General features: G+C 54.8%; 1 protein-coding gene across 3 annotated transcripts in view; it reads right to left on the minus strand.

The window, feature by feature from the left end:
• Window positions 1-389: 389 nt before the first annotated feature.
• The window catches only part of LOC139594789 (diacylglycerol kinase beta-like), a 31,454-nt gene continuing 8,269 nt past the window's right edge, over window positions 390-23,574 (minus strand). For all 3 annotated transcript variants that reach the window (XM_071437256.1, XM_071437257.1, XM_071437255.1), the window contains 22 exons: window positions 22,294-22,459; window positions 20,771-21,001; window positions 19,471-19,641; window positions 18,718-18,767; window positions 18,120-18,194; window positions 17,898-18,017; window positions 16,831-16,948; window positions 16,466-16,554; window positions 16,011-16,127; window positions 15,800-15,898; window positions 15,303-15,416; window positions 15,145-15,218; window positions 14,400-14,474; window positions 13,727-13,812; window positions 12,805-12,894; window positions 11,678-11,838; window positions 10,317-10,381; window positions 9,435-9,525; window positions 5,504-5,705; window positions 4,130-4,250; window positions 3,980-4,040; window positions 390-3,138 (listed from right to left, as the gene is read on the minus strand). In XM_071437256.1, coding sequence (XP_071293357.1) covers window positions 3,040-3,138; window positions 3,980-4,040; window positions 4,130-4,250; window positions 5,504-5,705; window positions 9,435-9,525; window positions 10,317-10,381; window positions 11,678-11,838; window positions 12,805-12,894; window positions 13,727-13,812; window positions 14,400-14,474; window positions 15,145-15,218; window positions 15,303-15,416; window positions 15,800-15,898; window positions 16,011-16,127; window positions 16,466-16,554; window positions 16,831-16,948; window positions 17,898-18,017; window positions 18,120-18,194; window positions 18,718-18,767; window positions 19,471-19,641; window positions 20,771-21,001; window positions 22,294-22,459 — 2,475 coding nt within the window. In that variant the 3' untranslated portion in view covers window positions 390-3,039. The remainder of the gene's footprint in view (window positions 3,139-3,979; window positions 4,041-4,129; window positions 4,251-5,503; window positions 5,706-9,434; window positions 9,526-10,316; window positions 10,382-11,677; window positions 11,839-12,804; window positions 12,895-13,726; window positions 13,813-14,399; window positions 14,475-15,144; window positions 15,219-15,302; window positions 15,417-15,799; window positions 15,899-16,010; window positions 16,128-16,465; window positions 16,555-16,830; window positions 16,949-17,897; window positions 18,018-18,119; window positions 18,195-18,717; window positions 18,768-19,470; window positions 19,642-20,770; window positions 21,002-22,293; window positions 22,460-23,574) is intronic.

Consider the following 23,574-nt stretch of genomic DNA (forward strand, 5'->3'; position numbering starts at 1 on the left):
GCCCAGGGCAGCTGCAGCTCTGGGGGCTGGGGGCTGCTCAGCACCCCGGGGACACGCAGAGGTGCCAGCCGTGGGACAGGCGGGTGGGAGCTCACAGGAAGAGCTGAAACCCCTGGAGAGCCAGGGCTGCTGGTGGTGGGGGGGGGGGGATGGTGACCGGTGCCTGCTAAATTTAGCCCCCACTGATGAAAAAAAAAAAAAAATTTTTTTTTTTTTTTTTTTTTGCAGGCTCCAAATTTAGCCGGATGCAGCTCGCACTGAGCACCACTCCATGGCTGCTGCGCTGCCTGCACCCCTTCAGCCCCGGCAGCCTGGAGTGGCACCGTCTCTGTGGGTCCCCAGAGGGCCACACCTGGCCAGGAATGACCCCCATGCAGGCCAGGAGCAGCTGAGGAGTTCATGACCATCTTTATTGGAGGCAAGGCCACAGCACCCGGGTGCACACGGCAAGACGCGCTACGGACACCACTCCATGCACCAGCACGGGACACACACACACACACAGGGACTGGGCTGAGCTCCTGGGGCTCCAGCTGGGGCTCCCCAGTGCCCAGGGGCTCGTTTGGGGGTTTGGTTCCACCCCATGCCCTTGGGAGCTGGGCTGAACTGGGAGGCACTGGGGAATGGGGGGGTGAAGGCCTTGGGTGCCCCCCAGCTGCAATGGCTTCATCCTCCCTACACCAGGGACAGCTGGGATGGAGCCCAGCCCCTGGGGGTCCCTGCTGGGCTCAGGACCATCAGGGTAAGAGGTGGGAGCTGGAATCCCAGCCCCTGTTGGTCCCTGCTGGGTTTAGGACCTTTGCACCATCAGGGTAAGAGGTGGGAGCTGCAATCCCAGCCCCTATGGGTCCCTGCTGGGCTCAGGACCATCAGGATAAGGAGGTGGGAGCTGCAATCCCAGCCCCTGTTGGTCCCTGCTGGGCTCAGGAGCTTTGCACCATCAGGCTGAGGAGGTGGGGGCTGGCAGGCCTGTTGGACCCTGCCTTTGGCAGTGTGGGAGCAGATGGAGCCCCTGGGGCAGGGATCACCTCCCTGGCCGCCAGAGGGGACATCTGGGCTGGAGCCTGGCAGAGTGCTGCTGGTGTGTGTCACCGTCCCATGGCCCAGAGGGGTGGCCCTGGGCTCCCTGTGCCCTGCAGGACGTGGCTGAGTGCTCAGCCCTGGATTCCAGCCCAAGGGAGCAGGGACAGGCTCAGTGCCCTCCCAGCTCCGCCAGCACAGACAGCAAAGCTCAGCAGAGCCCCCAGTGCTGCTCTTTGCCCCGAACCCAGCAAACTGTGACAGGGGCAAGGGGCAGGGAAACCACAGCTGACTGCTCATGCACTGCTGATTCCCCATCCGGGACAAAACAACCCTGCCCTGAGGCTGGCTGGGCAGGGAAATGGAACCAAACCTGCTGCCCTCGTGTGCTGCCATCCCACAGATTGTCACCCTCCTGCTGGCAGAGCTCTGCAGGTGGCTGAGGTGGCTTTGTCACCCTCGCCGGGTGTGGGCTGTGAGGCACTGCTGCCCTTGGCAATGGGCTGGGCAGATGGAGGCAGCTGGGCTTTGCCTGGCCTTGCTCCATCTGCTTCACCTGGCTACTCATAAACAGCTGCCCTGGGGGACAAGGAGGAGGAGGAGGAGGAGGAGAACAGCAGTGGATTGATGCACGGTGGTGACAGATTGATGCCTGTGCACACAGGGCACCAGCAAGTCCCTCCCAGCCCCTGTGGAGCAGTGCTGGCAGCACCCTCTGCCACAGAATGCTGCTGAAGGGGGACCTGCAGCATCAGCAGGGACTGAGTGGGCACTGGGGAGGACAGGGGGACTTGTCCCAACCCTGTGGCAGGGGACAAGCAGGAGTTTTCCTGCTCCCAGCGGCACAGGAGCCTCCACCAGCCCAAGGGAGCAGCCTGGGGGCAGGTTTAATTCAGGAAGTGGCTGTATCCTGCATGCAGGCCACTGCTGGAGGCACTGGGTGACTGCTGGCCCCTTCCCATGGCCACCCTTGCCAGCTCCTGGCCCCTGGGAGTGCATCCAGACCACCACAAACTCCTGGCATTCCTTTTGGTCCCTGGAGAGAAACTGCATGCCCTGCTCTGTCCATCCATGGGTGATGCCACCAACACCTGCCTGTGTATCCCAGCTGCCATCACCTATGAGGCTTCCTGGGGTTGGGAGGGCAGTGGGGAGAGCTGGCCCTAGAGAAAGGGAGGTGCAAGCACCAGGGGCAGCACAGGGGGAGCACCAGCCTGGCAGAACACACTGGGAGATGTGTAAAAGGTGCTGGGGACACCTTCCAGGGAGAAGAGTTTCTGGATGTCTGTGCCCAGGGTCTCCAGCCCCCAGGACAGGCTGGCAGGATTCAGGAGAGAGGAAAAGTCCAGCAGAGAAGGGAGGTGGTGTCTGTGTCTGGGCTCCTATAAAGGTGACCCCCAGAGTCCCTTTTTTGTCCAAAGTTTGCTAAATAAATACATAAATATGAACACAAAGCCCAGAGCTGGGGCTGCTTCCCCCCAAAATCCCTTTTTTTGCCATTTCCCTGTAAAAACACAATCTCCTGCCATCCACCCCAGGCTTGTCCCTGTGCACTGTCTGTCCCCAGCCTGTGGCTCACTGGGCTGGCAGCAATGGCTCTTGCATCTCTCTCAAACCCCACAGCACAGAGGTGAGTGCCTGAGATGGCTCCTCTGGGCTAAAGAAATAAATAATTCCTCCCATTGCAAGGACTGGGGGACAAAGCCACTGCAGTGAGACATCAAGTGGTCTTCAGGAGGAGGATAAATAAATAAATGGAGCTCAGTGCTGCCTCAGGAGCACATTCACTGGCAGCTTGGCTGGAGGGAATTTAAATAAAGGGGAAAAAAAAAATAAAATCCCAGTCCTAGTGCTGCTCTAGCAAATGTGCTCACTGCTCCAGCCTGCCTTCTCCCCCTTCTTCCATCCCAGCTTGAGAGGATGCTTCTGGTGATCAGGAAGGAGCCTACAAGACCTTCCCAGGATAAATAATCCCCAGGTGGCTGGGATGCTCCAGGCTGTGGGTCCTTGGGTGATGCTTTAATCCCGAGTTCGGTTCCTCCTCTTCAGGAAGAAGAAGCTGCTCTTCTGGGGGGGCCCCAGCAGCATGGGCACCTGGCTTTTGTGGGTAATTTTCACCTAAAAAGAAGCAGAAAAACCCAGCTCAGTAAGAGGAGCCTGAGCTCTCCCAGGCACCCTCCAGCCCCAGGACCCTCAGGAGTGACCCCATGCAGGTGGGAGCAGCTCAGCACCGAGTGAAGAGCTCTGGAATCACATCCAGGTCCTGCTGGGATGGGAAGAGGAAGAGGAGAAATGGAAGTGGACCCTGCTGCAGCTCCCCAGAGAGGAATGCTGCTGTGCCCATCCAGCAAGAATGGGAGTGACAAGAGTGCAGGGCACGGAGTCACAGCTCAGCTCTGTGGCCACCCACCAGCAGCAGCACCAGGCTCCCTCCAAACCAGGCACCAGGCTCCCTCCAAAGCCAGCACCAGGCTCCCTCCAAAGCCAGCACCAGGCTCCCTCCAAAGCCAGCACCAGAGCCTCTCCAAAGCCAGCACCAGGCTCCCTCCAAAGCCAGCACCAGGCTCCCTCCAAAGCCAGCACCAGGCTCCCTCCAAAGCCAGCACCAGGCTCCCTCCAAAGCCAGCACCAGAGCCTCTCCAAAGCCAGCACCAGGCTCCCTCCAAAGCCAGCACCAGGCTCCCTCCAAAGCCAGCGCCAGGCTCCCTCCAAAGCCAGCAGCTTTGCCAGCAGGAGCCAAGGCTGTCCCAGCCTGCTGTGCTGCCACCCCTCCTGCCCATCCCCACGTCCTGCCAGCCCATCCTGCCCATCCCACACTCTGCCAGCCCCTGGTGCCCATCCCCACGCCCTGCCAGCCCCTCTCTCCATCCCCATGTCTTACCAGCCCCTCTCCCCAATCCCCACCCCCTGCCACCCCCTCTGCCCCATGCCCACCCCTTGCCCCTCGCTGGGCACTCACGGTGCAGGAGGGCTGCATCCAGGGCTCCCCATCCACCTGCATGGGCAGCAGCTTGGACGTCCTGCAAGGCACAAGGAAGGGAAGTTGGTGACACGGGGGTCAGGTTTCGGCGACACGGGGGTCAGGTTTCGCTGTGAAGGGGACAAATACCTGATGATGACGGAGGAGCACTGGGCCAGCCTCTTCCCCGCGCTCTTCAGCCCCGTGTAGATCTGCCCCATTTCCATGGCGCCTTCCAGCCCCACCACCTCCAGGAGATGATCGCTGAGATCTGCAGGACACAGGGGTCTGAGCAGGAATCCCCCTCCTCCTGCCCTCACTGGAAACCTCAGGGCCAGCACAGCAGGGCTGCTAGCTGTCCTGGTGGCACTGAGGGGATTTATCCTGATGTCCTCTGTGTCCTGAGAGCACCAAGTTGGGTGTTTCCAGCACTGGGCAACGCTGCTAGCCAAAATCTTCAGAGGAAAACTCTGAAACAGCACCTGGGTCTGCACGGTGCCAGCCCAGATCCCCACCAGCCCCTTGCACTGTTTGTTTGCAGTGTATGGAAGGATGGCACCCCTTGCCTGGCTGCCCCGGGGGGCTGCAGCTCCCCAGAAGCCAGCACATGTGGCAGAATATCTGGTCAAACCCAGAGGCCAGCACATGTGGCAGAATATCTGGTCAAACCCAGAAGCCAGCACATGTGGCAGAATATCTGGTGAAATCCAGAAGCCAGCACATGTGGCAGAATATCTGGTCAAACCCAGAAGCCAGCACATGTGGCAGAGGATCTGGTCAAATCCCAGGGGATGGCCTCTTCTCCCAGCTCATCCTGCTCCTCTGGGCCACCAGCAAGGACACCAGGCCATGGCACAGCTCTGCCTCAGGGCCCCCTTTCACATCAGCCCTGTGAGGGATCCTCTGAGCCTCCCACACCCTTTACCCACCTGGGAGTGGGGATGTCCCCAGGGCAGCAGCCCTGCTGTCCCCTGCAGCCCTTTGGGGCTGCCTTGCCCTGTATCCCACTCCCTGCTGCCACTGCCTCAGGCAGCAAGGGACAGTGACAGCCAGGGATGTGACACTGCTGCTCTGGGGGGCTGATTCCCAGCCCAGCCCCAGGCTGTGGGAGCTGCTGGGGGCAAAACCCAGGCACTCTGTGGATTTTGCTGTTTTGTACCCCTCTGCTCCCCACTGCCAGCGCTCTGGGCTGTCCCTGCCCACGGGGGTGGCTCTGGTGGCCTCAGCAGTGGCCGGGAGATGCCAGCTGGGCTCAGTGTGGGTCCTGCTGCTCCCAAACCCCACATCCAGGCTGGCAGTGCTTCTGGAGCCTGGCAAGGTGCTGACAAAAGCCAGCTCTGCTGCTGGGTTCCAGCTCTCCCTCTGCCATACAGAGGAGTGACCCCAAAAGACACAGAGCTGAGTCCAAAAAACACAGAGCTGATCAAACTCCTCCAGTGCTGCTGCTGCTGCTCCAGAGATGGTGGCTGGTGCTGCCCAGTGCCCCTGTGCTGCCCCCACCCTCCCCTGGTGCTCTCCACTCACCCTGCACGCAGAACTTGAGCTCCTTGGCATCGGTGACCACCGTGCCTGGCACCTTGTCTGGCACCTTCTTGCCCAGCCTGTTGTAGCCACGCTGCTTCTTGGTCTCTCCCCAGAGGTTGGAGCCCCCGTACATGCTGGGGATGTTGAGCACAGCAATGCCCTCCAGGGATGTGGTGCTCAGGTCCAGCAGGGTCCCATCACACTGCCAGGGACATGGGGGGTGTCAGGGGGAGCTGTGCCCGCCACAGGGAGCCCCCTCCTCTCCCTGCCATGGAAATGTGGCTCCCTGAGCACTGTGTGACACTGGGTGGGCTCCAGGGGACACTGGCAGCTCCAGAGTGGCTGAGGCCAAATATGCAAGATGCAAATACCCCCCTCACTTTGTCCTAGATTTACTGTCAACTCCTTGACACTCCTTGTGCTGCTCTCCCCTCTGCTTCCATAGGAGTTTTACCACAGGTCCAAAATGTCACCTTCAAAAAGGAAATTCCTGGGGGAGCACATAAAACCTTGGCTAGACTTGGTGCTGTCACCCAAAATGGGAGGCAACACCACCCTGTCACAGACATCTTTTATGGAAAATCCTTTCCTTAGGATTTTTCCTCCTGAGAAGCTGAGAGGCCTCAGGAACAAAATGTAACCAATGGTTATCTGCTGCTGTGGAATGCAACAGGTGCATCTGGGATTGGGCTCATGGGGTTGTTTCTAATTAATGGCCAATCACAGTGAGCTGGCTTGAACAGAGAGTCTGAGCCACAAACCTTTGTTATCATTCTTTCTATTCTTAGCCAGCCTTCTGATGAAATCCTTTCTTCTCTTCTTTTAGTATAGTTTTAATGTAATATATATCATAAAATAATAAATCAGCCTTCTGAAACATGGAGTCAGATCCTCATCTCTTCCCTCATCCTCAGACCCCTGTGAACACGGTCACACCACCCTGACCCTAAAGCAGCTTCCACCCAAGGAGCTCCAGCACCTGATTTCCCCCTCTCCTTATCCAAACTACTCCAAAGGACTGGAAAGTTTGGCTGCCCAAAATGTAGCTCACACCAGTTTGTCTTCAAGAGCCATTTGGAAAAGAGAAATAAAACTGGAAGGAAATTAGGGTAAGGTGTCAGAGGGAAAATGTCAGGTTTTGGAGAGCAAAGCACAGCACAGCACACAGAACTGGCATCTCAGGCTTTGCTGTCATGCAGCAGGGCTGAAAATTCCCTGTGAAAGTTAAAATATCCATTGCCTGCAGCTTTCCCACAGAACTGAAAGCCATGGAAATGCATTTCTTAACTTCAGCTCTTCTCACACTCCCCAGACATGGATCCCCTTCCTAAACACCTCTGGTCAAAGCAGCCACTTTTCCATCCAGCTCGAATTTCTATAAAACATTCCTATTTTCCTTGAGGCATCTGCTCTTTACCTGCCACCCTGTGCCTCAGCAAATCCCAGCACAGCTTTTTCCTTGCATTTTGGTGATGCAAAGACACCCCTGACACCCCTTCTTGTGCTGAGAGGAACGAAATGGGCTGATGAGCTGCTCCAGTTCTGGGGGTTTTCCTTGAACAAAGGTCTGGAGCTGATTTTTCCCACCCCTCTGGCCATTGCTGAGGACTCCAACCCCGTGTGTGAGGAGCTGGGTGCTCACACCTCCATGTGTCAGATCCTTCCTGCCTCCCTTGGTGCTGCAGGATCTTATTTTTAGCCAAGCAAGAAAAGCAAAAAAAGAAAAAAAAAGCAAAAAAAAAGCAAAAAAAAGCAAAAAAAAGCAAAAAAAAAGCAAAAAAAAAGCAAAAAAAAAGCAGGAATCTTCTGGTTTGGGAGGGAAGAGCTGTCTCTCCAAGGCTTGGAAAGGATGTTAATCCCTGAGTTCTCAATACAATGTAATGATATTGTGATTTGTAGGGGGAGAAAAGACCTCAATGCTCTGAGCAGTGGCTACCAGTGGGGTGGATGGGGTGGGATGGATGGGGTGGGGTAGGATGGATGGGATGGGATGGGTGGGGTGGGATGGGATCAGTGGAATGAGGTGGGTGGGATGGGATGGATGGGATGGGATGGATAGGATGGGGTGGATGGATGGGATGGGATGGGGTGTATGGGATGGGATGGATGGGGTGTATGGGATGGGATGGATGGGGTGGAATGGGGTGTATGGGATGGGATGGATGGGGTGTATGGGATGGGATGGATGGGGTGGAATGGGGTGGATAGGATGGGATGGGATGGGGTGTATGGGATGGGATGGATGGGATGGGGTGGATAGGATGGGATGGATGGGGTGGATAGGATGGGATGGGGTGGGGTGGATGGGATGGGATGGGGTGGAATGGGGTGGATGGGGTGGGATGGATGGGATGGGGTGGATAGGATGGGATGGATGGGGTGGATAGGATGGGATGGGGTGGGATGGGGTGGATAGGATGGGATGGGGTGGATGGGATGGGGTGGAATGGGGTGGATAGGATGGGATGGGGTGGGATGGGGTGGATAGGATGGGATGGGGTGGGATGGGGTGGATAGGATGGGATGGGATGGGGTGGGATGGGGTGGATAGGATGGGATGGGGTGGATGGGATGGGATGGGGTGGATGGGATGGGATGGGATGGGGTGGATGGGATGGGATGGGGTGGGGTGTATGGGATGGGATGGGGTGGATGGGATGGGGTGGGATGGGGTGGATAGGATGGGATGGGGTGGGGTGTATGGGATGGGATGGGGTGGAATGGGATGGATGGGGTGGGAGCTGGCTGCCAGGAGTGCAGGATGCTGGGATGCTGCAGCAGGAGCCTGTTCCTGCCCAGAGCCGCCCACGCCCGCCCAGAGCCGCGGGCAGGAGCGATTCTGGATTCTGGCTTCTCCCTGCAGAGCCCTCCCTGCTCCTGCTCCTGCCAGGGAGCCACAATGGGCCCTTTGAGCAGGGGCAGCTGACGGCAGCGAGGCTGGAAGGAGAAATTTGCAGCTGGGGGAAAAAGCAAATTCATTTCCAGGAGTTGTAGGGGGAAGGAGTGCCAATTTCCAAAACAAAACTGCTATTTCTCGGCGAGGCTGACAGTTGCCTGGGAGCTGGAGGGAGGACAGGCGGCTCCTTTCAACTCCAAATGCTGTGGGATTAACCCTTTCCTGCCCGTGGGCTCGGCTGCTGGGCATGCACACTTGCTGGGGAGCACCCTGAGAAGGAACAGGGGGCACCTCGTGCCCATCTCCAGCAGCACTCAACTCCACAAACTCAGATTTTATCCACCCTGGGACAGTGCAGCATGGATGGGGAAGGGGGTGAGATGGTTGTGATGCTGCTCCTGCCCCTTCCCACAAGTTTCCAAGGGTGCAGCTACCCAGCCCAGGCTTTGGGAAGGGAAGAAACTCCCTGTATAGAAAGAGGCACCCAAATCCCTCTGCCCATGGGCACACTCTGCGGGGCCAGCTCTGCTCTGTGCCCACCACCAGCACCCTGCACCCACCAGCTCCTGGCAAGTGCTATTTCCTCCCCTCACCCTCCAGCCTAAGTTATAAAAGGGTGGATTATCCAGAGATAGGGAGAGATGGAAGTTTACAGCCCAAATCCCCAGCACAGAGAAGTGACAGCACTCTTAGCAACCACGGGCCCTCCTCCCAGCTCTAATTAAAGGCTGTTTCCATGTCATCCAATGAGGGCTGGGAGCACTGCAGAATTTACAGGGAGAATGTTCCAGGCATGCTCTCAAATACAGCTGGAAGTGGGGAATACAGGATTATTCTTCTGCCCACAGCTGGCTGGCTTTGTAGCCAGGGCTGTGTGGTGCAATAAGGGGTCCTGACAGCCACCGTGTCCTTCTGCCACAGTGAGGGGTCAAAGTGGTGGCACCCTCTCCTCAAACAGCTGAGGGATCCATGGGCAATGGCTCCAAAAAGCCTTTGTGCCATGGCCAGAGCCAGGGGCCATGCCAGGGAACCCACCTCAACCTCAACATGGTCATGGAGCTTCTTGCAGGTGGCTGCAAAGGTCTCTGAGGTCCCAAATTCGAAGTACCACAGCTTGTTCTTCATCCTGGGGCACAGAGACATGTCAGGATCCCACCTGGAAGCAGCATCCTACCCCAGCCAGCAGCAGGACAGACTGCCAGAGACTGAATGCAGCTGCTGTGATGGGGACACGAGCCATGGGTGAGGACACAAGCCACTGTGGAGAGGGATGCTGGCCCTAGGGAAGGCCCAGGGAGTGCCTGGGGGCTCTGGCACCCATCAGAGGGGGAGGACGGGGGTGCTGGGTGCTCCCAGGGCATGGGATGTGCTGTCAGAGCACAGGGCACCCTCTGGAGGGGATGTCCCAGCCCCCAGCACCCCCTGACCGTGGCTCACTCCCTGCATCAGCTGCTGGGCCAGGCTTGGAGGGGGAGCTGTGAGAGCTGTAATCCTAAAGGGGCTAACTTGGGGGCACAGCCAGACATTTTGGTCCACTCTGGGATTTTTCTAGAAGCATTTCTAAACCTGGGAAGGGGATCACCAGCCACAGCTCCTGCTGAGCACATTTCCTGAGCACAGCAGGAACGAGCTGTGACCTGCTGCCTGCCCTGCCCTCCCTGCCCGGCCTGCTCCTGCCTGTCCTGGCATTCCACACTAATTATAAAGCATGAATGAACCTAACTGGGGGTGTGGCTGACTTTGAGCAGCCTGCTACACCGCACAGGACTTGAAGGAGCATCCCAAAGCCCCACCAGGCTGGTGCCTGTCCCTCAGGCTGGACAAACACCAAACCCTCCTGGCATGCTGCATGGGGTGCTGGGGCAGGGGGTCTCCCCACACCCCCCAGCTCTCAGGGGGTCCTTGGGGAGCCCTCACCTGCTGTTGAATTTCTCGGGGTGCTTTTCTCTCATGATGTGGAAGCGGTGGGCGATGGAGGCGTCCTGTGGGGAGCACAGAGACATCAGAGGCACAGAAACACAAACAGAACCCACACCCTGTGCCCCCTGGCCATGAGCCAGGGCAGGGCTGCTCAGCTCTTCATGCTGGTCCCTGTGGCACAGTGACACAGAGGATGACACTGATGGCCCAAGGTGATGGAGAAACCCTCAGCCAGGCTCTTCCCAAAGCTTGTTAGGTGGGACCTAATTAGTGCACTTGGCCTCCTTCCCTCATCACTGCATGGAGGGGATGATGAGAGGGGAGAAAAGGCAACCAATGGAGCAGGGGGGCTCTGGGGACACCCCAAGGCCCTGCACCCTGGCAGGATGGCAGATCTCCTGAAACTCATCCCAACCTCTCCTTGTGCACAGGGGGATGTTTAAGCCCTGTCACCAAATGCCACCTGCATTAGCAGGAGCCACTGTGAGCCCAGGAGCATCCTCAGAGCTGCAGGTGAGTGACCCCTGCCATGGTGGCAGCCCTGGCACAGCACAAAAGTGCTGCAAGCCCCTGGGAAGAGAGGGGCTTTCCCCAAAACACTGCTGCTCTCAGGACTGGCCCCATGGCACAGGGCTGTCACCACCCCCAGGCTCCCCAGTCTCCCTAGGTCAGGAAAATGTGGGGGAACATGGGTCCAAACACCAAAGCAGGGCTTTGCTGATGTCTTGGCAGGTGGGGTGTCCTTGTCTTTGGCACCCCAACCTTTCCTGAACCCTTTTTAAACTCCCTTCACACTCATTCTTGCAACATTCCTGCTGGGAAGATAGAGATCCCATGCCTGCTCATGTGTCTTGGTGCTGCCTTCACAAATGACAATAAAACCAGAAAAAAAAGACAAAACCAGGATGTCGTGGACATATTTTCTGAAAAATCCTTTCATTAGAATTTTTTGTCCTGAGAAGCTTTAGCTTGCCCATGTTTTGCTGCTTTGGAATGTGATTTGGAGAATTGTTTACCCAGCATGTGAATTGTTTTTACTTGATGACCAATGACAGCCACCTGTGTCGAGGCTGTGAGCAGTGACAGGATTTTATTATCCTTCTATTCTTTTCTTTTCTAGCCTTCTGATGAAATCCTTTCTTCTATTCTTTTAGTAGAGATTTAATATATAATTTTCTTTTAATATAATATATATCATAAGATAATAAATAATCCTTCTGAAACATGGAGTCAAGATTCTCATCTCTTCCCTTGTCAGGATTGCCTGCAAACTCAACCCCAGGAGATGGAGGGAGGTTGGGAGAGTGAGCAAGGAGGAACAGGGAGGGAGAAACCAACTCCTGCCCCATGGAACTCACCACCCCAATGGAGAAGTAGTTGTTGATGATGGTGGATGGGACAGGGTCCCCGTTGGCCTCCCTGTCAGTGGGAATGATGTCGATGTGCCAGCGGTCCAGCATCACCTCCGTGCTGTGCTCTATGTCCTTCAGCACCTTCATCAGGTTGCCTCCTTCATAGCCTGGAAGGGAAAGAGGATGAAGGAGGATGAAGGAGAGCACAGCCATGTCACAGCCAGGTGCCAAGCACTGGGGGTGCTGCAATGGCACATCCTTCCAGCAGTGGCAGAGATTTTGGCTCATGGCAGGGCTCTCCAAATGGAAAAGCTTGGGCAGGACCCAGCTGTTGGGGAAGATGAAACAGGAAAGCCTTATAAATATGATTGCCTGGCAGAAGATTTTGAGAATATGGAAACTATAAGCGAGATTGAAATGAAAGTAAGCTTTGAGATACCTCAGTCACTGAACAACTGGAAAACAATGGTGTGGCTGGCTGAAGGTGATCCCCTTTTGATGGAACAACACCCTCTGCTTGCAGACAGGCCCAAGGGTCAGAGCAGACCCTGCCAGCTTGGCAGAAGGGATCCAAAGAGCAGTTTTTAGAGTTTAAAATGTAGCACAGTATGGTAATGTAGTGATTCTTATAGGCTGTATGTAAATGCTACAGGATTTGTATATTGTGCTAGATTGGTTAGTGAGAATTGGAATATTCGGCACAGAAGAAGATTTATGGTATTGTAATGGGAACCTTGCTCTCTTGCCCTTTTTACTCCCTTACCCCTTTTTTACTCCCTTATGCTCCTACTCTCTCACCCTCTCATCCTCTCTCCCTCTCTCCTCTCTCAGTCCTGCTCTGAGCTGTGCCTGGCAGCTCCCAGCAGGGCCCTGCACCCAGGCCCTTTGCAATGAACCCCCACTTCCTGACCTGGCTGCAGAGATCTCTGCTCTCTGTCCATCCCCACCGTGCTACCCCTGATGCTCCCACACCCAGCTATGGAGGGTTCAGAGAGCAGCAGCTGCTCTTTTTGGAAGGAGTTAGAGGCACCAGGCTCAGATGCAGCTCTGAACCGCACCCCAGGAGCCTGGGAGCCCTCCCTCCCCTGGGGATGGCCCTGCTGAAGGGTTCCCAAGGGCTGTCCCGTCCTCACCTCCTCCCCAGCGCAGGCACCGAGCGAGGTCATTGCCCGTCCCCAGGGGCAGCACGGCCACCGGCGGGTGCTTCACCAGGTTGGCCTTATCTGCAGGGCAAGGGAGAAGAGAAAAGAGAGGTTTGGGGCTGGCAAGGCTCATTCCCTGCCCCATTCCCAGTCTGGAATGATGCTGCTGGCTAAGGGTCACTGTGAAAAATGCGTGTTTTATGATTGGCTTTTTGCAAATATTAAAATGAATGTTATATGTGTTGTGTTAGAAAGTTATGCTGTGTTAATTCTCTTAAGTAGTGTGTTAAATGTAGTTTTAGGTTGTAACAAAAGGTTAAAATAGAAACTATGCTATGTAGGATATTTTTTTCCTAAAGAAAGGACTCCCACGGAGATAGCAGCCACAGGACACCTGAATCTTTCAGAGAAAGAGAATTTATTGCTCCATTATCAGGAGAAATGAACTTCTTCCTGCCTTGCTCAGTTCTGAAGACACCATCAGGATTCAGAGGAAGAAGCTGACACTGACCAGACAGAATCCTGTGTTTGAATGGAATTTATGCATCATGGATGAGGTGTATGAATATGCAACAGGCTATTGCTTTTAAGGGTTAATCCTCTGTTAACGTGGGTCCTTTTTTGGGCTTATTTTGCCCAGAAAAAGGTACCCAGACTGTCTGTAACTCTTTGTTTCTATTGTCTCATATTGTCCTAATCCCAATTGTCCAAATTATTATTCCTCTAATTATATTACTATTTTTATAACAATTTTATTAAACTCTTAAAATTTTAAAAACAAGTGATTGCCGTTTTTCACAATCACCACTCCACTTTCCCTGGGGCTGTGGGGAAAAATATGGGGAATCTGTGGCCCACCACCAAGGATGCAGGAGGATGATGCTGAGCAGGAACACAGCTGTGCCTGGCTCACCTATGCAGTCCAGGATCCATCCCACGGTGCCATCCCCTCCACAGGCCAGCACACGGAAATCCGGGGTGTCCCGAAAGAAGTTCAGCCTGGGGAAAGCCAGGAGAGACAAGGGGTGATGTGGGAGAGGGGGCAGAGCACTGAGAGAAATAGCAGATTTGTCTTTACAAACAAGCTGTGGGTCTGCTGGTAGGTAAAACTAGCTCTGGAAGATAAAAGAAACAGTGGGAAGGATTCCACTGACTGATGAATGGAAAAAGATATTTGCTTTTTCAAATAAACTTTAGGTTTGCTGATAAATGAAATTAGACATTGAGAGATGAAAGAAACAATGGGGAAGAAAAAAAACCCCTGAATTCCGTAAGAATTAAAAATGAAAAGGGAGGGTTGTACATTAGAGGGAAATCTTTGGTATCAGGTGTTTTGGGAAGTCTGTACCTCTCAAGTACCCCAGCCAATGGGGAAAGAGAGAAGGGAAAGACACAGCCAGGAAATTGGGATAAAAAGGGAGGCTGCATCCTCCAAAAATGTGAGAGATCCCAGGGGAATGCCCCATGGCCTCTCCCTTTATTGGAATAAAGCCAGAAGGACTCCTCTGTCTCCTTTTTGGACATAAACCTCTGGTGTTTGAGGATGAATTTCCCTGACAGGATCCCCTGCAGCAGCAGCTCCTTACCCTGGTGTGGGCCCGCCACGGTCCAGGTTGTACACTTGGCGTGGGTTGAGCAGGTAGTGAAACTTCCGGAGCACCCTGGCAGGAGAGAGACGTCAGGGACGTCATGTATGTGATAAAATAATTTCTAACATATGTTACAAAATAATTAGTGCCAAAGGAAATGAAAAACCACAGCATTTTGTGTACTAAAACCAGTGTCAGGTAACCAGCAGTAATAAGCTAAGTGATAAGGATAGAAATTCAACTACCAGGAGGATGACTGTCTCCAGGGATGTACATTTCAAGGGATTTTTTTTTGTCTGACAAGACCCCAGCAGGAGGCATTTGATAGGCATCATCAGAAGTTTATCCTAGAAAGTTTTCACTGACAGGATTCCAGCAATTATCCACCGGGAAACACGGCAGCAAGAAAGAAAAACTCTGATAATATGCAAAAATATGCTAAAGAGAAGCCCCTTCCAGAACCCAAAAGACTGTATAAAATGAAAAATGACATTTTTAGTTTAGAAATAGACATTAGAAATGACATTTGGACACCCACGGGGATTTGGTGCAACAGAGGCCAAATCCTGGGTTTCCCTGACTCTCATTGCTCAGAGTCGAAACTGCTTGTGGCTTTTTCCAAACGTATACTTTTATTATTTAATAAACCTCCTTAATTATTAGATTGGAGTGTTCATTTCTAACAGCACGAAGGTGATTCCCACACCAGGAGGGTGCTGTTCCCAGGCAGGAGCCCACCTACCGCTCCCCTTGCCTTCCTCCACTCTTGGGGTTCACAAACACGAGCAGCGGGTGTGTCCCGGGCTGAGGGCTGATCTGGGGGGCAGAAAAGGCACCTGTGAATTCCTCAGCCTGTGCAGCTTTCAGTGGCAGAGCTCACCTGCAGCACCTGGAACCTACCTGCAGCCCTTGCCCATCCACCGTGGTGGAGTTGAACTTGAAGGCCTGGCTGTCCTCGGGGCTGGTGCTGGCAGGGGAGTCGCTCTCGGAGCGCCGGCAGTGGGACTGCCTGTCCTTTGGGAACCAAGGAGTGGGTGCCCACCCTGCCCACGAGGCAGTGCCAGCAGCCAGGGGAGGCACAGCAGCCTCAGCAGGGCCCTGCTGGGTCCCTGTCACTGGCAGTGAGGAGGGGGACACTCACCGGGACAAGGGGGACACTCACCGGGACAAGGGGGACACTCACCGGGACAAGGGAGGGAATTTACCAGAACAAGGAGGACACTTTACCAGGACAAGGGGGGCACTCACCAGGACACTACAGGATAAGGAGGGTGCTCACCAGGACAAGGGGGGCACTCACTGGGACAAGGGGGGCACTCACCAGGACAAGGGGGGCACTCACCAGGACACTTTACAGAATAAGGAAGGTGCTCACCAGGACAAAGGGGGGCACTTACCAGGACGACTGGGCAGATGTAGGATGGGAGCAAGATGTGGTCCCGCAGCGGGCCCCCATCACACTCTGGCTTCACATGGGAGGCACACTTGTTGTGGAGCTGCAGGGGTGGGAGGAAGGGATGTAGAGCAGAGGACACCTGCCCTGCCCTGAGCAGGAGCCCAGAGCTGGCCATGCAGGCACTGAGGGTGTGCCCAGCCCTGGGTACTCACCGTGATCTGGCACCAGACACAGTGCAGGCCAGTGATGCCCTGGTAGCACTTGATGCTCTTGTGACATCTGTCACACTTGGCAGGTGAGTTGCCCTCGATCCAGGTGTGCTGCATCACCTGCAAGGCACAGGGACACGGTGGCACAGCACCCAATGACCCACAGGCACCTCCCTCCTGCTAAGGGTGTCCGTCAGGATTTTGGGAGCTTGTCCTGCAGGATGCTGCTGATCCAATCCTGCCCCTCTGCAGAGCCACAGCAAATCTTGGAGCTGGAGGTGGTGTGGGTGCCTGGGGACTGGGGACAGGGTGCATCCTGCAAGGCTCTGGATGCTGGGAATGCCCATGAGCTGCTGCCCAGGATGTGAGGAGCAAAACCCAGGGGAAGAAGCTGTGGGGAAGCAGAGCAGGAGACTGGGACACCCAGTGGCTCAGAAATGCACCAGCTGCTTACTCACACTTGTGTTTTTCTTGGATTTAACATAGGTGCTGATGCAGGAAGCAATGTCTTTGGACACACACCTCTCGTGGACTGTGTACTTGCAGACTGGTGAGAGACAAAAACCATAAAGCCACAGAATCATTTGGGTTTGAAATAATTTCATTTTCAGTCCAGCTGTTACCCCAACACCGCCAGGGCACCGCTACCCCAAGTGCCACCCACAAGGTGGCCAGCATCACCCCCACCATGGCAGCTGCCCCCTCCCCTCTCAGCCTCCTGCAGCACCCACGGGGCTCAGGGACCAGTCCCCCCTCCCCAGGGCACCTCTGGCTGTGGCAGGAGCCATCAGACTGGGAGTGCAACCTTCTGGGCAGGACTCACAGGAGCAGCAGAGGCCCTGCTTGCGCACCCCCAGCAGCATGGTGCGGCAGAAGTTGCAGTAGGCAGGTTTCTTGAAGTGCTTCAGCCTCCAGGCATGCTGCCCATCGTCCTTCACATTCTGCAGGGCAAGGAAGTGGAGGGTGGAGGTCACTCCCCTGCTGCCAAGAATCCCAGCACCCTCAGCCCATCGTTTTAATAATTTTTTCCCCCCTAAAACCCCCATGGTGTTTCTGGGAGTTTGCTCCTGGCAGGATCATGGGCTCCTCCTGTTCCCTTCTCTCTTGGTGCTCCCCAGGGCATCCCTGCCACTGCATCCCCCTGGGCACATCCAGCTCCAGCTCCCACGGACCCCTGGCACAGCCCAGCCACAGGGAAGATCTTGGCAGCTGACAGGAAGGTGACCTCACATTTGGGGCCAAGCCACCACTGCCACCATGGGGTGACAAAGGCACAAACCCCTCCATCTGGGGCCAGGCATGAGTGCTTTTCAGGAGCCTGTCAAAATTCCCTGCTTTCTTGACTTTTTCTGCCAGAAAGCCTGTCCCCCACCTCTCCAGGGGAACCATGGGCACCATGAGCAAGACCATCTTTCCCTGCAAATTATTACCTGATGGCCAGGGGTGCACTTGAAAGAAATCAAGGCCAAAAGGATGAAAAAACAAGACAGAAAAATAAAGGGGGTCCCAACAACCCCACATTTGCTCTTTAAGCCTCACTCTACAAGAGGAAATGCCATTTTAGGTACCTAAAATGCAGGAGGGATGCCCCATGGCAGAGGGGCCCTTCCTCAGGGGGTGGCAGGGGCTGGGGCAAGGGGCAGCTGTGACTGTGACCTTCTCATTTTAGGCTTTGATTAAGTGTTCACCCAACTGGAGTGCACTGCCATGGCAAGGAGCAAGGCCAGCCTGCTTGGGCACAGCAGCTCAAAAATTAACTTGGAAAGATTTGGGTGTGAAGGGGGCAGGGTGGGGGTGTCAGCAGGGGCCAGTGTGGGGCTGTGTGGTGCTCCATGAGAGTGTGGTTGGTTGCTGGGGGTAGGCTGGACCAGGTGTCCCAGGGACACTCACTGTCTCCATGCCCAGCAGGACCAGCAAGGGGATGGTGGTCATGCCGCCCCGGATCCACTCCTCCAGCGTCACAGTGCCATCGTGGTTGTAGTCTATCTCCTCCATCATGGCCTTCAGGATCTGGAGAGGGGCACAAATAGTGGTGTGGGACAGTGAGGCCAGCCAGGGCTCTGGCTGAGAGCCCCTGGAGCTGCCCCTGGTGCCTCCAGCCCCAGCACTCACAGGCTTCAGCTCGGTGGAGTCCCACTCCAGGTACTCAGCCACGTGCACCATCTGGTTGATGATACGATCCAGCTCCTAAGCAGACACACACAGAAAACAGTGCCCAGGGTTAGGGAGAGCTCCAGGCATCAGCAGAGTGTCCAGCCCCAAGCCCCCAGGGTCTGCATCCCAAAATGCCCATGGCTACCCCAGTCCCAGCCACACAGGAGGGGCAGCAACACCCCAGTCCTCACCTTCTTTTTTCAGGGCCTTCTGCCCTGCAAGAAAATCTGTAACAGGTTTTCCTTAGGAAGAACTATTCTGATCAACCATATTTTATTTGCAGCGGGTTTCACAGGCAATACCCAAAGAACAAGGAGAAAACATCATAGAGGAAGGAGCTGTGCATGATTTTTTCTTCCCTGAAACACCATGACCTGATGTAGTGCTACAGCTCTTGGTGGGTGGATTTTTTCCCAGCTCTGCAGCCCAGCTGCTGCTTTCCTCCTCCCTTCCCACATCCCTGCCCCTTTGTGGAGCCCCTCAGCAGGGCAGGGGACACCCCAGCAGTGTCCTGCATGTTCCCAGCCCCTGCTCTGTGTCCCAAGGGAAGGCTCACCGAGCTGTCCAGGAGCCCATTTCCATCGGTGTCATAGAGGCGAAACATAACTGGGGGAGGAGAGAAGGGGATGATAATTAGAGCCCAGCCCCAGGGACCCTGTTCCAGGCTGCTGGAGCTTCAGGGTGGGAGCAGCACTGTGCTGGCTCAGCCAGGCTGAGATGTGAGCCCAGGGCTGTGCAGAATCCAGGCCCCTTGGGCAGACACTGTGCTCAGCACACCCTGCATGTCCCTGCCCCAGTGGCTGCTGGCACCCCCTGGAAGGGCCACTCATCCCACAGGCTGCCTTGGCATGCCCATTGGTATCTCCAGGAGGTGCCAGGAGGGAGAAATAGAATTTTATTCACAGAATCACAGAGTCATTTAGGTTGGAAAAGCCCTCTAAGATCATCAAGTCCAACCATTAACCAGCACAAAGATAGAAATGTCCCACATCTCCATGGCTTTGAAATAACCCCAGGGATGGTGACTTCACCACTGCCCTGGACAGCCTGGTTCAGAGCTTGACTTCCCTTTTGGGGAAGAGATTTTCCTGAATATCCAATCTGAACCTCCCTTAGTGTAGCTTGTGGCCATTCCTTCTTGTCCTGCCACTGGATTTGTCCATGCAAACTTCCACACAAGTAATACAGACACAGGCAGGAGCAGAAGGGGATGCTGAGGGATTTTCCAAGTGGACAGGAGCAGCCAGAGCCCCCTGCAGGTGACAGCCTGAGCCCCTGGTCCCCCTCCCCAGCCCAGGGTGACACTTACACTCCAGCTTGTCCTCTGCTCGTCCCCTCTCCAGCAGGGACAGGTAGCAGACAATGTCCTTCAGGTGCACCACCTGGGCCACGGGGGTGGGAGGAGGAGGAGGGGTGGCCTTCAGGGAGCTGGAGCCTTTCCTCAGGCTGAAGGGCAACCTCTTCTCCACGCTCCTCGTGCCTGTGGGCAGGGACACACACAGGGATGACACTGGAGCAGGAATTGTCACCAGGTGGGACATGGGAACATTGGGGAGGGATCCATTCGGAGTGGGACCGAGTGACACCACAGGGACAGGGCTGGGACACAGAGAGGACACAGGAATGGGGGGCATAAAAAGGGCACTTGGGGCTGGGTGCCATTGCAGGCCTGGGGGCACAAAGCAGATTTGGGGCTGGTGCCATCACAGGCTCAGGGCTGGGCAGTGCCACTCAGTCCTTGGGGTGCAGACCCCTGTGGCATTCACATTCTCTGAAATAATCTCTTTTTGTCCTGGGAAGCTGAGAAGCCTCAGAGAAAAAGGGAAACAATTCTCATCTCATTTGCTTCTCCTGTGTTTTGCTGCTTTGGAATGTGGAGATTGTTTACCCACAGGTGATTGTTTTGTTGGATTCTGCTGTGAGTTGTTTCCACTCTTTGGCCAATCAGGGTCAAGCTGTGTCAGGACTCTGGAAAGAGTCACAAGTTTTCATTTTTATCTTTTTAGCCATCTGTCTGTATCCTTTCTGTATTCTTTAGTATAGTTTAGTATGGCATTCTTTAACATAACATAGTATAATAAAGTAATAAATGAGCCTTCTGAGAACATGGAGTCAGATGCATCATTCCTCCCTCCCTGCCACAGGGGTCCCCTGCTAACACAGCAGACTGCCACACCTCCATCCCTGCAGCCATGGGCAGGATGGACAGCTGGAGAAATGTGTCCTGATGGGAACCAGCATCCAGCCAGAGGGAGGCAGAAGCTCAGTGGGCAGCAAGGCAGCTTGCCAGGGTGCCAGGACAGCCCACGCTCACTGATGCCTGTGCCAAGAGCAGGAGGGATGCTCCTGGCAGAGGGGCCCTTCCTCAGGGGCTGGGGCAAGGGGCAGCTGTGACTCACTGCCCCATTCCCCCTCCCTAAAGATGCTGCCAGCTCATTAGGACATCACTGATGGGGGCTCTGTGGGATGGGATCTGTAGCTTAAGTCTGTCAAGATGCCAGGAACCCAGTGAGTTTGGGAGGTCACTGCCACCACGCTGGGGACTTGACCAGAAGCTGGGCAGGGCTTGTCACTTGTCACTGCCCCTGTGGAGCCCCAGCCAAGCTCACCTGGTGACTGAGGGTTGAGCAGAGACACGGAGGAGATCTTGGAAGAGCCTGAGGAGTTGTGAGCAGAGGTGGTGCCAGTGGTGGATTTCTGGGAGGATGATCTGGACCAGCTGGGGGAGGCATTGGGGATGGATGCCAGGGTGAGGGATGCTGGCTGGGGCTCAGCTGAGCTGCCCTTGGGCTCTGGAGTGTGTCGTCCCAGAGCACTGCGGAGGCTTTTCCCATTGATCCCTGCAAGCAGACAGGCCCAAGGGCAGTGTGACACCAGGGTGTCCACGTCCCTTCCTTCAGGAACTGGTGCTGGGTGCTCACCCTGTGCCCTCTGTGCTAGCCCAAGCCTCTCTGCCCTGGCAGCCCAGCCCCAGGGCTCTCTGAGGGGCAGCACAGGCAGCTCCCCACCCTCCTGACCCTCCTGCCTGGCCCAGCAGTGCTCCCATGCCCGGGTGATGGACACCACAGTGCTCAGAGCAGGCAGGGAGCATGTGCTCCTCCATCACCAGCCAGAGCTGGGGACGTGCTCCCTTTCCCTTTGCAGTTTATAGTCCTTTCAGCAGATGTCCCCAGCAGCCAGGAATGCACCCAGGCTGAGCTGGGTGCCTGGCACTCATGGCCTGCTCTGGGTGCACGGGGCTGCTGGCACCTGTGACACAGGCACAGGCCACCCCAGCCTGCACAGAGATGCTGACACAGTGACCTGGGCTCTGAATGTCCTTTCCTCTGCACTTTCTCCATTGCATCCTGGAGAAATCCCTCCCTGCAGCAGCCTTGGCAGCCCATCTGACAGGTGGGGTTGTCTATATGTGTCTGTACGCCACAGGAAAAAAAAAAAAATCTCTGTTCTCAAAACCCCTCAACCCCAAAAAATAAATTAAAAAAACCCTAGTGTCCCAAAAATAAAAAACTGTTACTTTTTTAAAACTAAGCAAAACATCCTTAAAAGAAAAACCCTAAAAGCAGCCCTAGTCCATGCACAGGAGAAAAAACACTAAACATTAAAAAAAAGTCACAATAGCAAATATTCTCCAAACAGTGCCACGTGTAACATAAAATCAGAAAAAGTTTCAACTGTGGTTCCTAAAAATGCCTACAGTACAAAAAAAACTCTTCTCTTCTTAAGAAACTAAAAGTTGATTATCTAAAAAGTAGTGATGAACTGAGAGTCGATTCTCTAAAAAGTAGTAACTAAATTAAAAATCCAAAGTTTTGTCTCACTGTGTACTGTTAAAAATTAGAAAGAAGAAAACAAAAGTTTCTAGAAAGTTCACATTCTAAGTTCTGTGTGTTCATATTGTAAATTAACAAAGTTCTTCCCTTTATTCCTAAGCTAAAGCCTACTTTGCTCTATTTCTAGTCACATCTCACAGCAAACCTTAAAAAAAATATATATATATTTTCATAGAAGCACTGACACTACACCATAACATTGGCACCTTCAGGTGCCACCCCCAGCCTTCATTCCTGTGGGCAGGGTGGGAGTGTGTCAGGGTGCCCCAGTGCCCAGCTGGGTGGCAGGGCTGGCTCACCCAGGCTGCTGTGCTGGGACACTCCAGGGCTCTGCTGCTGGCTCTCAGGGGAGGCTGGGCAGATCTTGCGCTTGAAGGAAGTGAAGAGGTGCTGGCAGAGCTCCTCAGGCACGTCAGCCTCCAGGTAGGTCTTCATGAAGAGGCAGAAGCCCTCGTAGTCGATGGGCTGGGGAGCAGACAGAGGAGGAGGAGGAGGAGGAGGAGGAGGATGGAGGTGGCCCAGGTCACCATGAGGGGCTGCATGGCCTGGGCCCCCTCACTGGGCACAGCAGCTGCAGAGCCCTCCCCAAAGCTGCTGCTTTCCCAAATCCCAGTGGCTGGGGTAACCTGAAGGGACCCAGCAATGCCCAGTGCCAGCGTGGCTGAGCCGGGGGACAGCAGGAGCTGGGGGAGTGGTGTCACAGACATCTTTTATGGAAAACCCTTTCCTTAGGATTTTTCCTCCTGAGAAGCTGAGAGGCCTCAGGAACAAAATGTAACCAATGGTTATCTGCTGCTGTGGAATGCAACAGGTGCATCTGGGATTGGGCTCATGTGGTTGTTTGTAATTAATGGCCAATCACAGCCCAGCTGGCTCAGACAGAGAGTCCGAGCCACAAACCTTTGTTATCATTCTTTTCTATTCTTAGCTTAGCCAGCCTTCTGAGGAAACCTTTTCTTCTATTCTTTTAGTATAGTTTTAATGTAATATATATCACAAAATAATAAATCAGCCTTCTGAAACATGGAGTCAGATCCTCATCTCTTCCCTCATCCTCAGACCCCTGTGAACATGGTCACAGAGAGGCAGGAAAGGGCAGAGCAGTGGAACTTTCCAGCCCCATGGGGACTGTCCTCCTCCTGGGGACTCTGTGCCCCCTCCTTCCCTGCTGGGCAGTGCCATTGTGTGAGGATGATGATTTCTCAATGGCTTCTGTAGCCCCAGCTGGAGTGAGGGTCCTGTGGTGCCCTGGAATAACAAGGTACCTTTGTGCCCCTCCTTGCATGTTCAGCCCACTGATTTTTCTCATTTTGTCTTAATTCCAGTGATTACAGCCCCACAGGACACAAGGTACATTTGTGCCCCTCCTTGCATGTTAAGCCCACTGATTTCTCTCATTTTGCCTTGATTCCAGTGATTACAGCCCCACAGAAGGCTCTGTCCTGCTGGCACACCTACAGGTCCCTCTGAAAGCACCGCTTGGAAAAAATAATCCCAGCCTTCTTTGGAGGAGAGCAAGAGGGCACAGAGCTGTCCCATCCCCATGCTGGCCAAGCCATTTGCTTTTAGGGGGGAGAGCA

Source organism: Agelaius tricolor, unplaced genomic scaffold, assembly GCF_023055355.1.
Source record: "Agelaius tricolor isolate 1412-34295 unplaced genomic scaffold, bAgeTri1.0.p SCAF_12, whole genome shotgun sequence".
NCBI lineage: Eukaryota > Metazoa > Chordata > Aves > Passeriformes > Icteridae > Agelaius > Agelaius tricolor.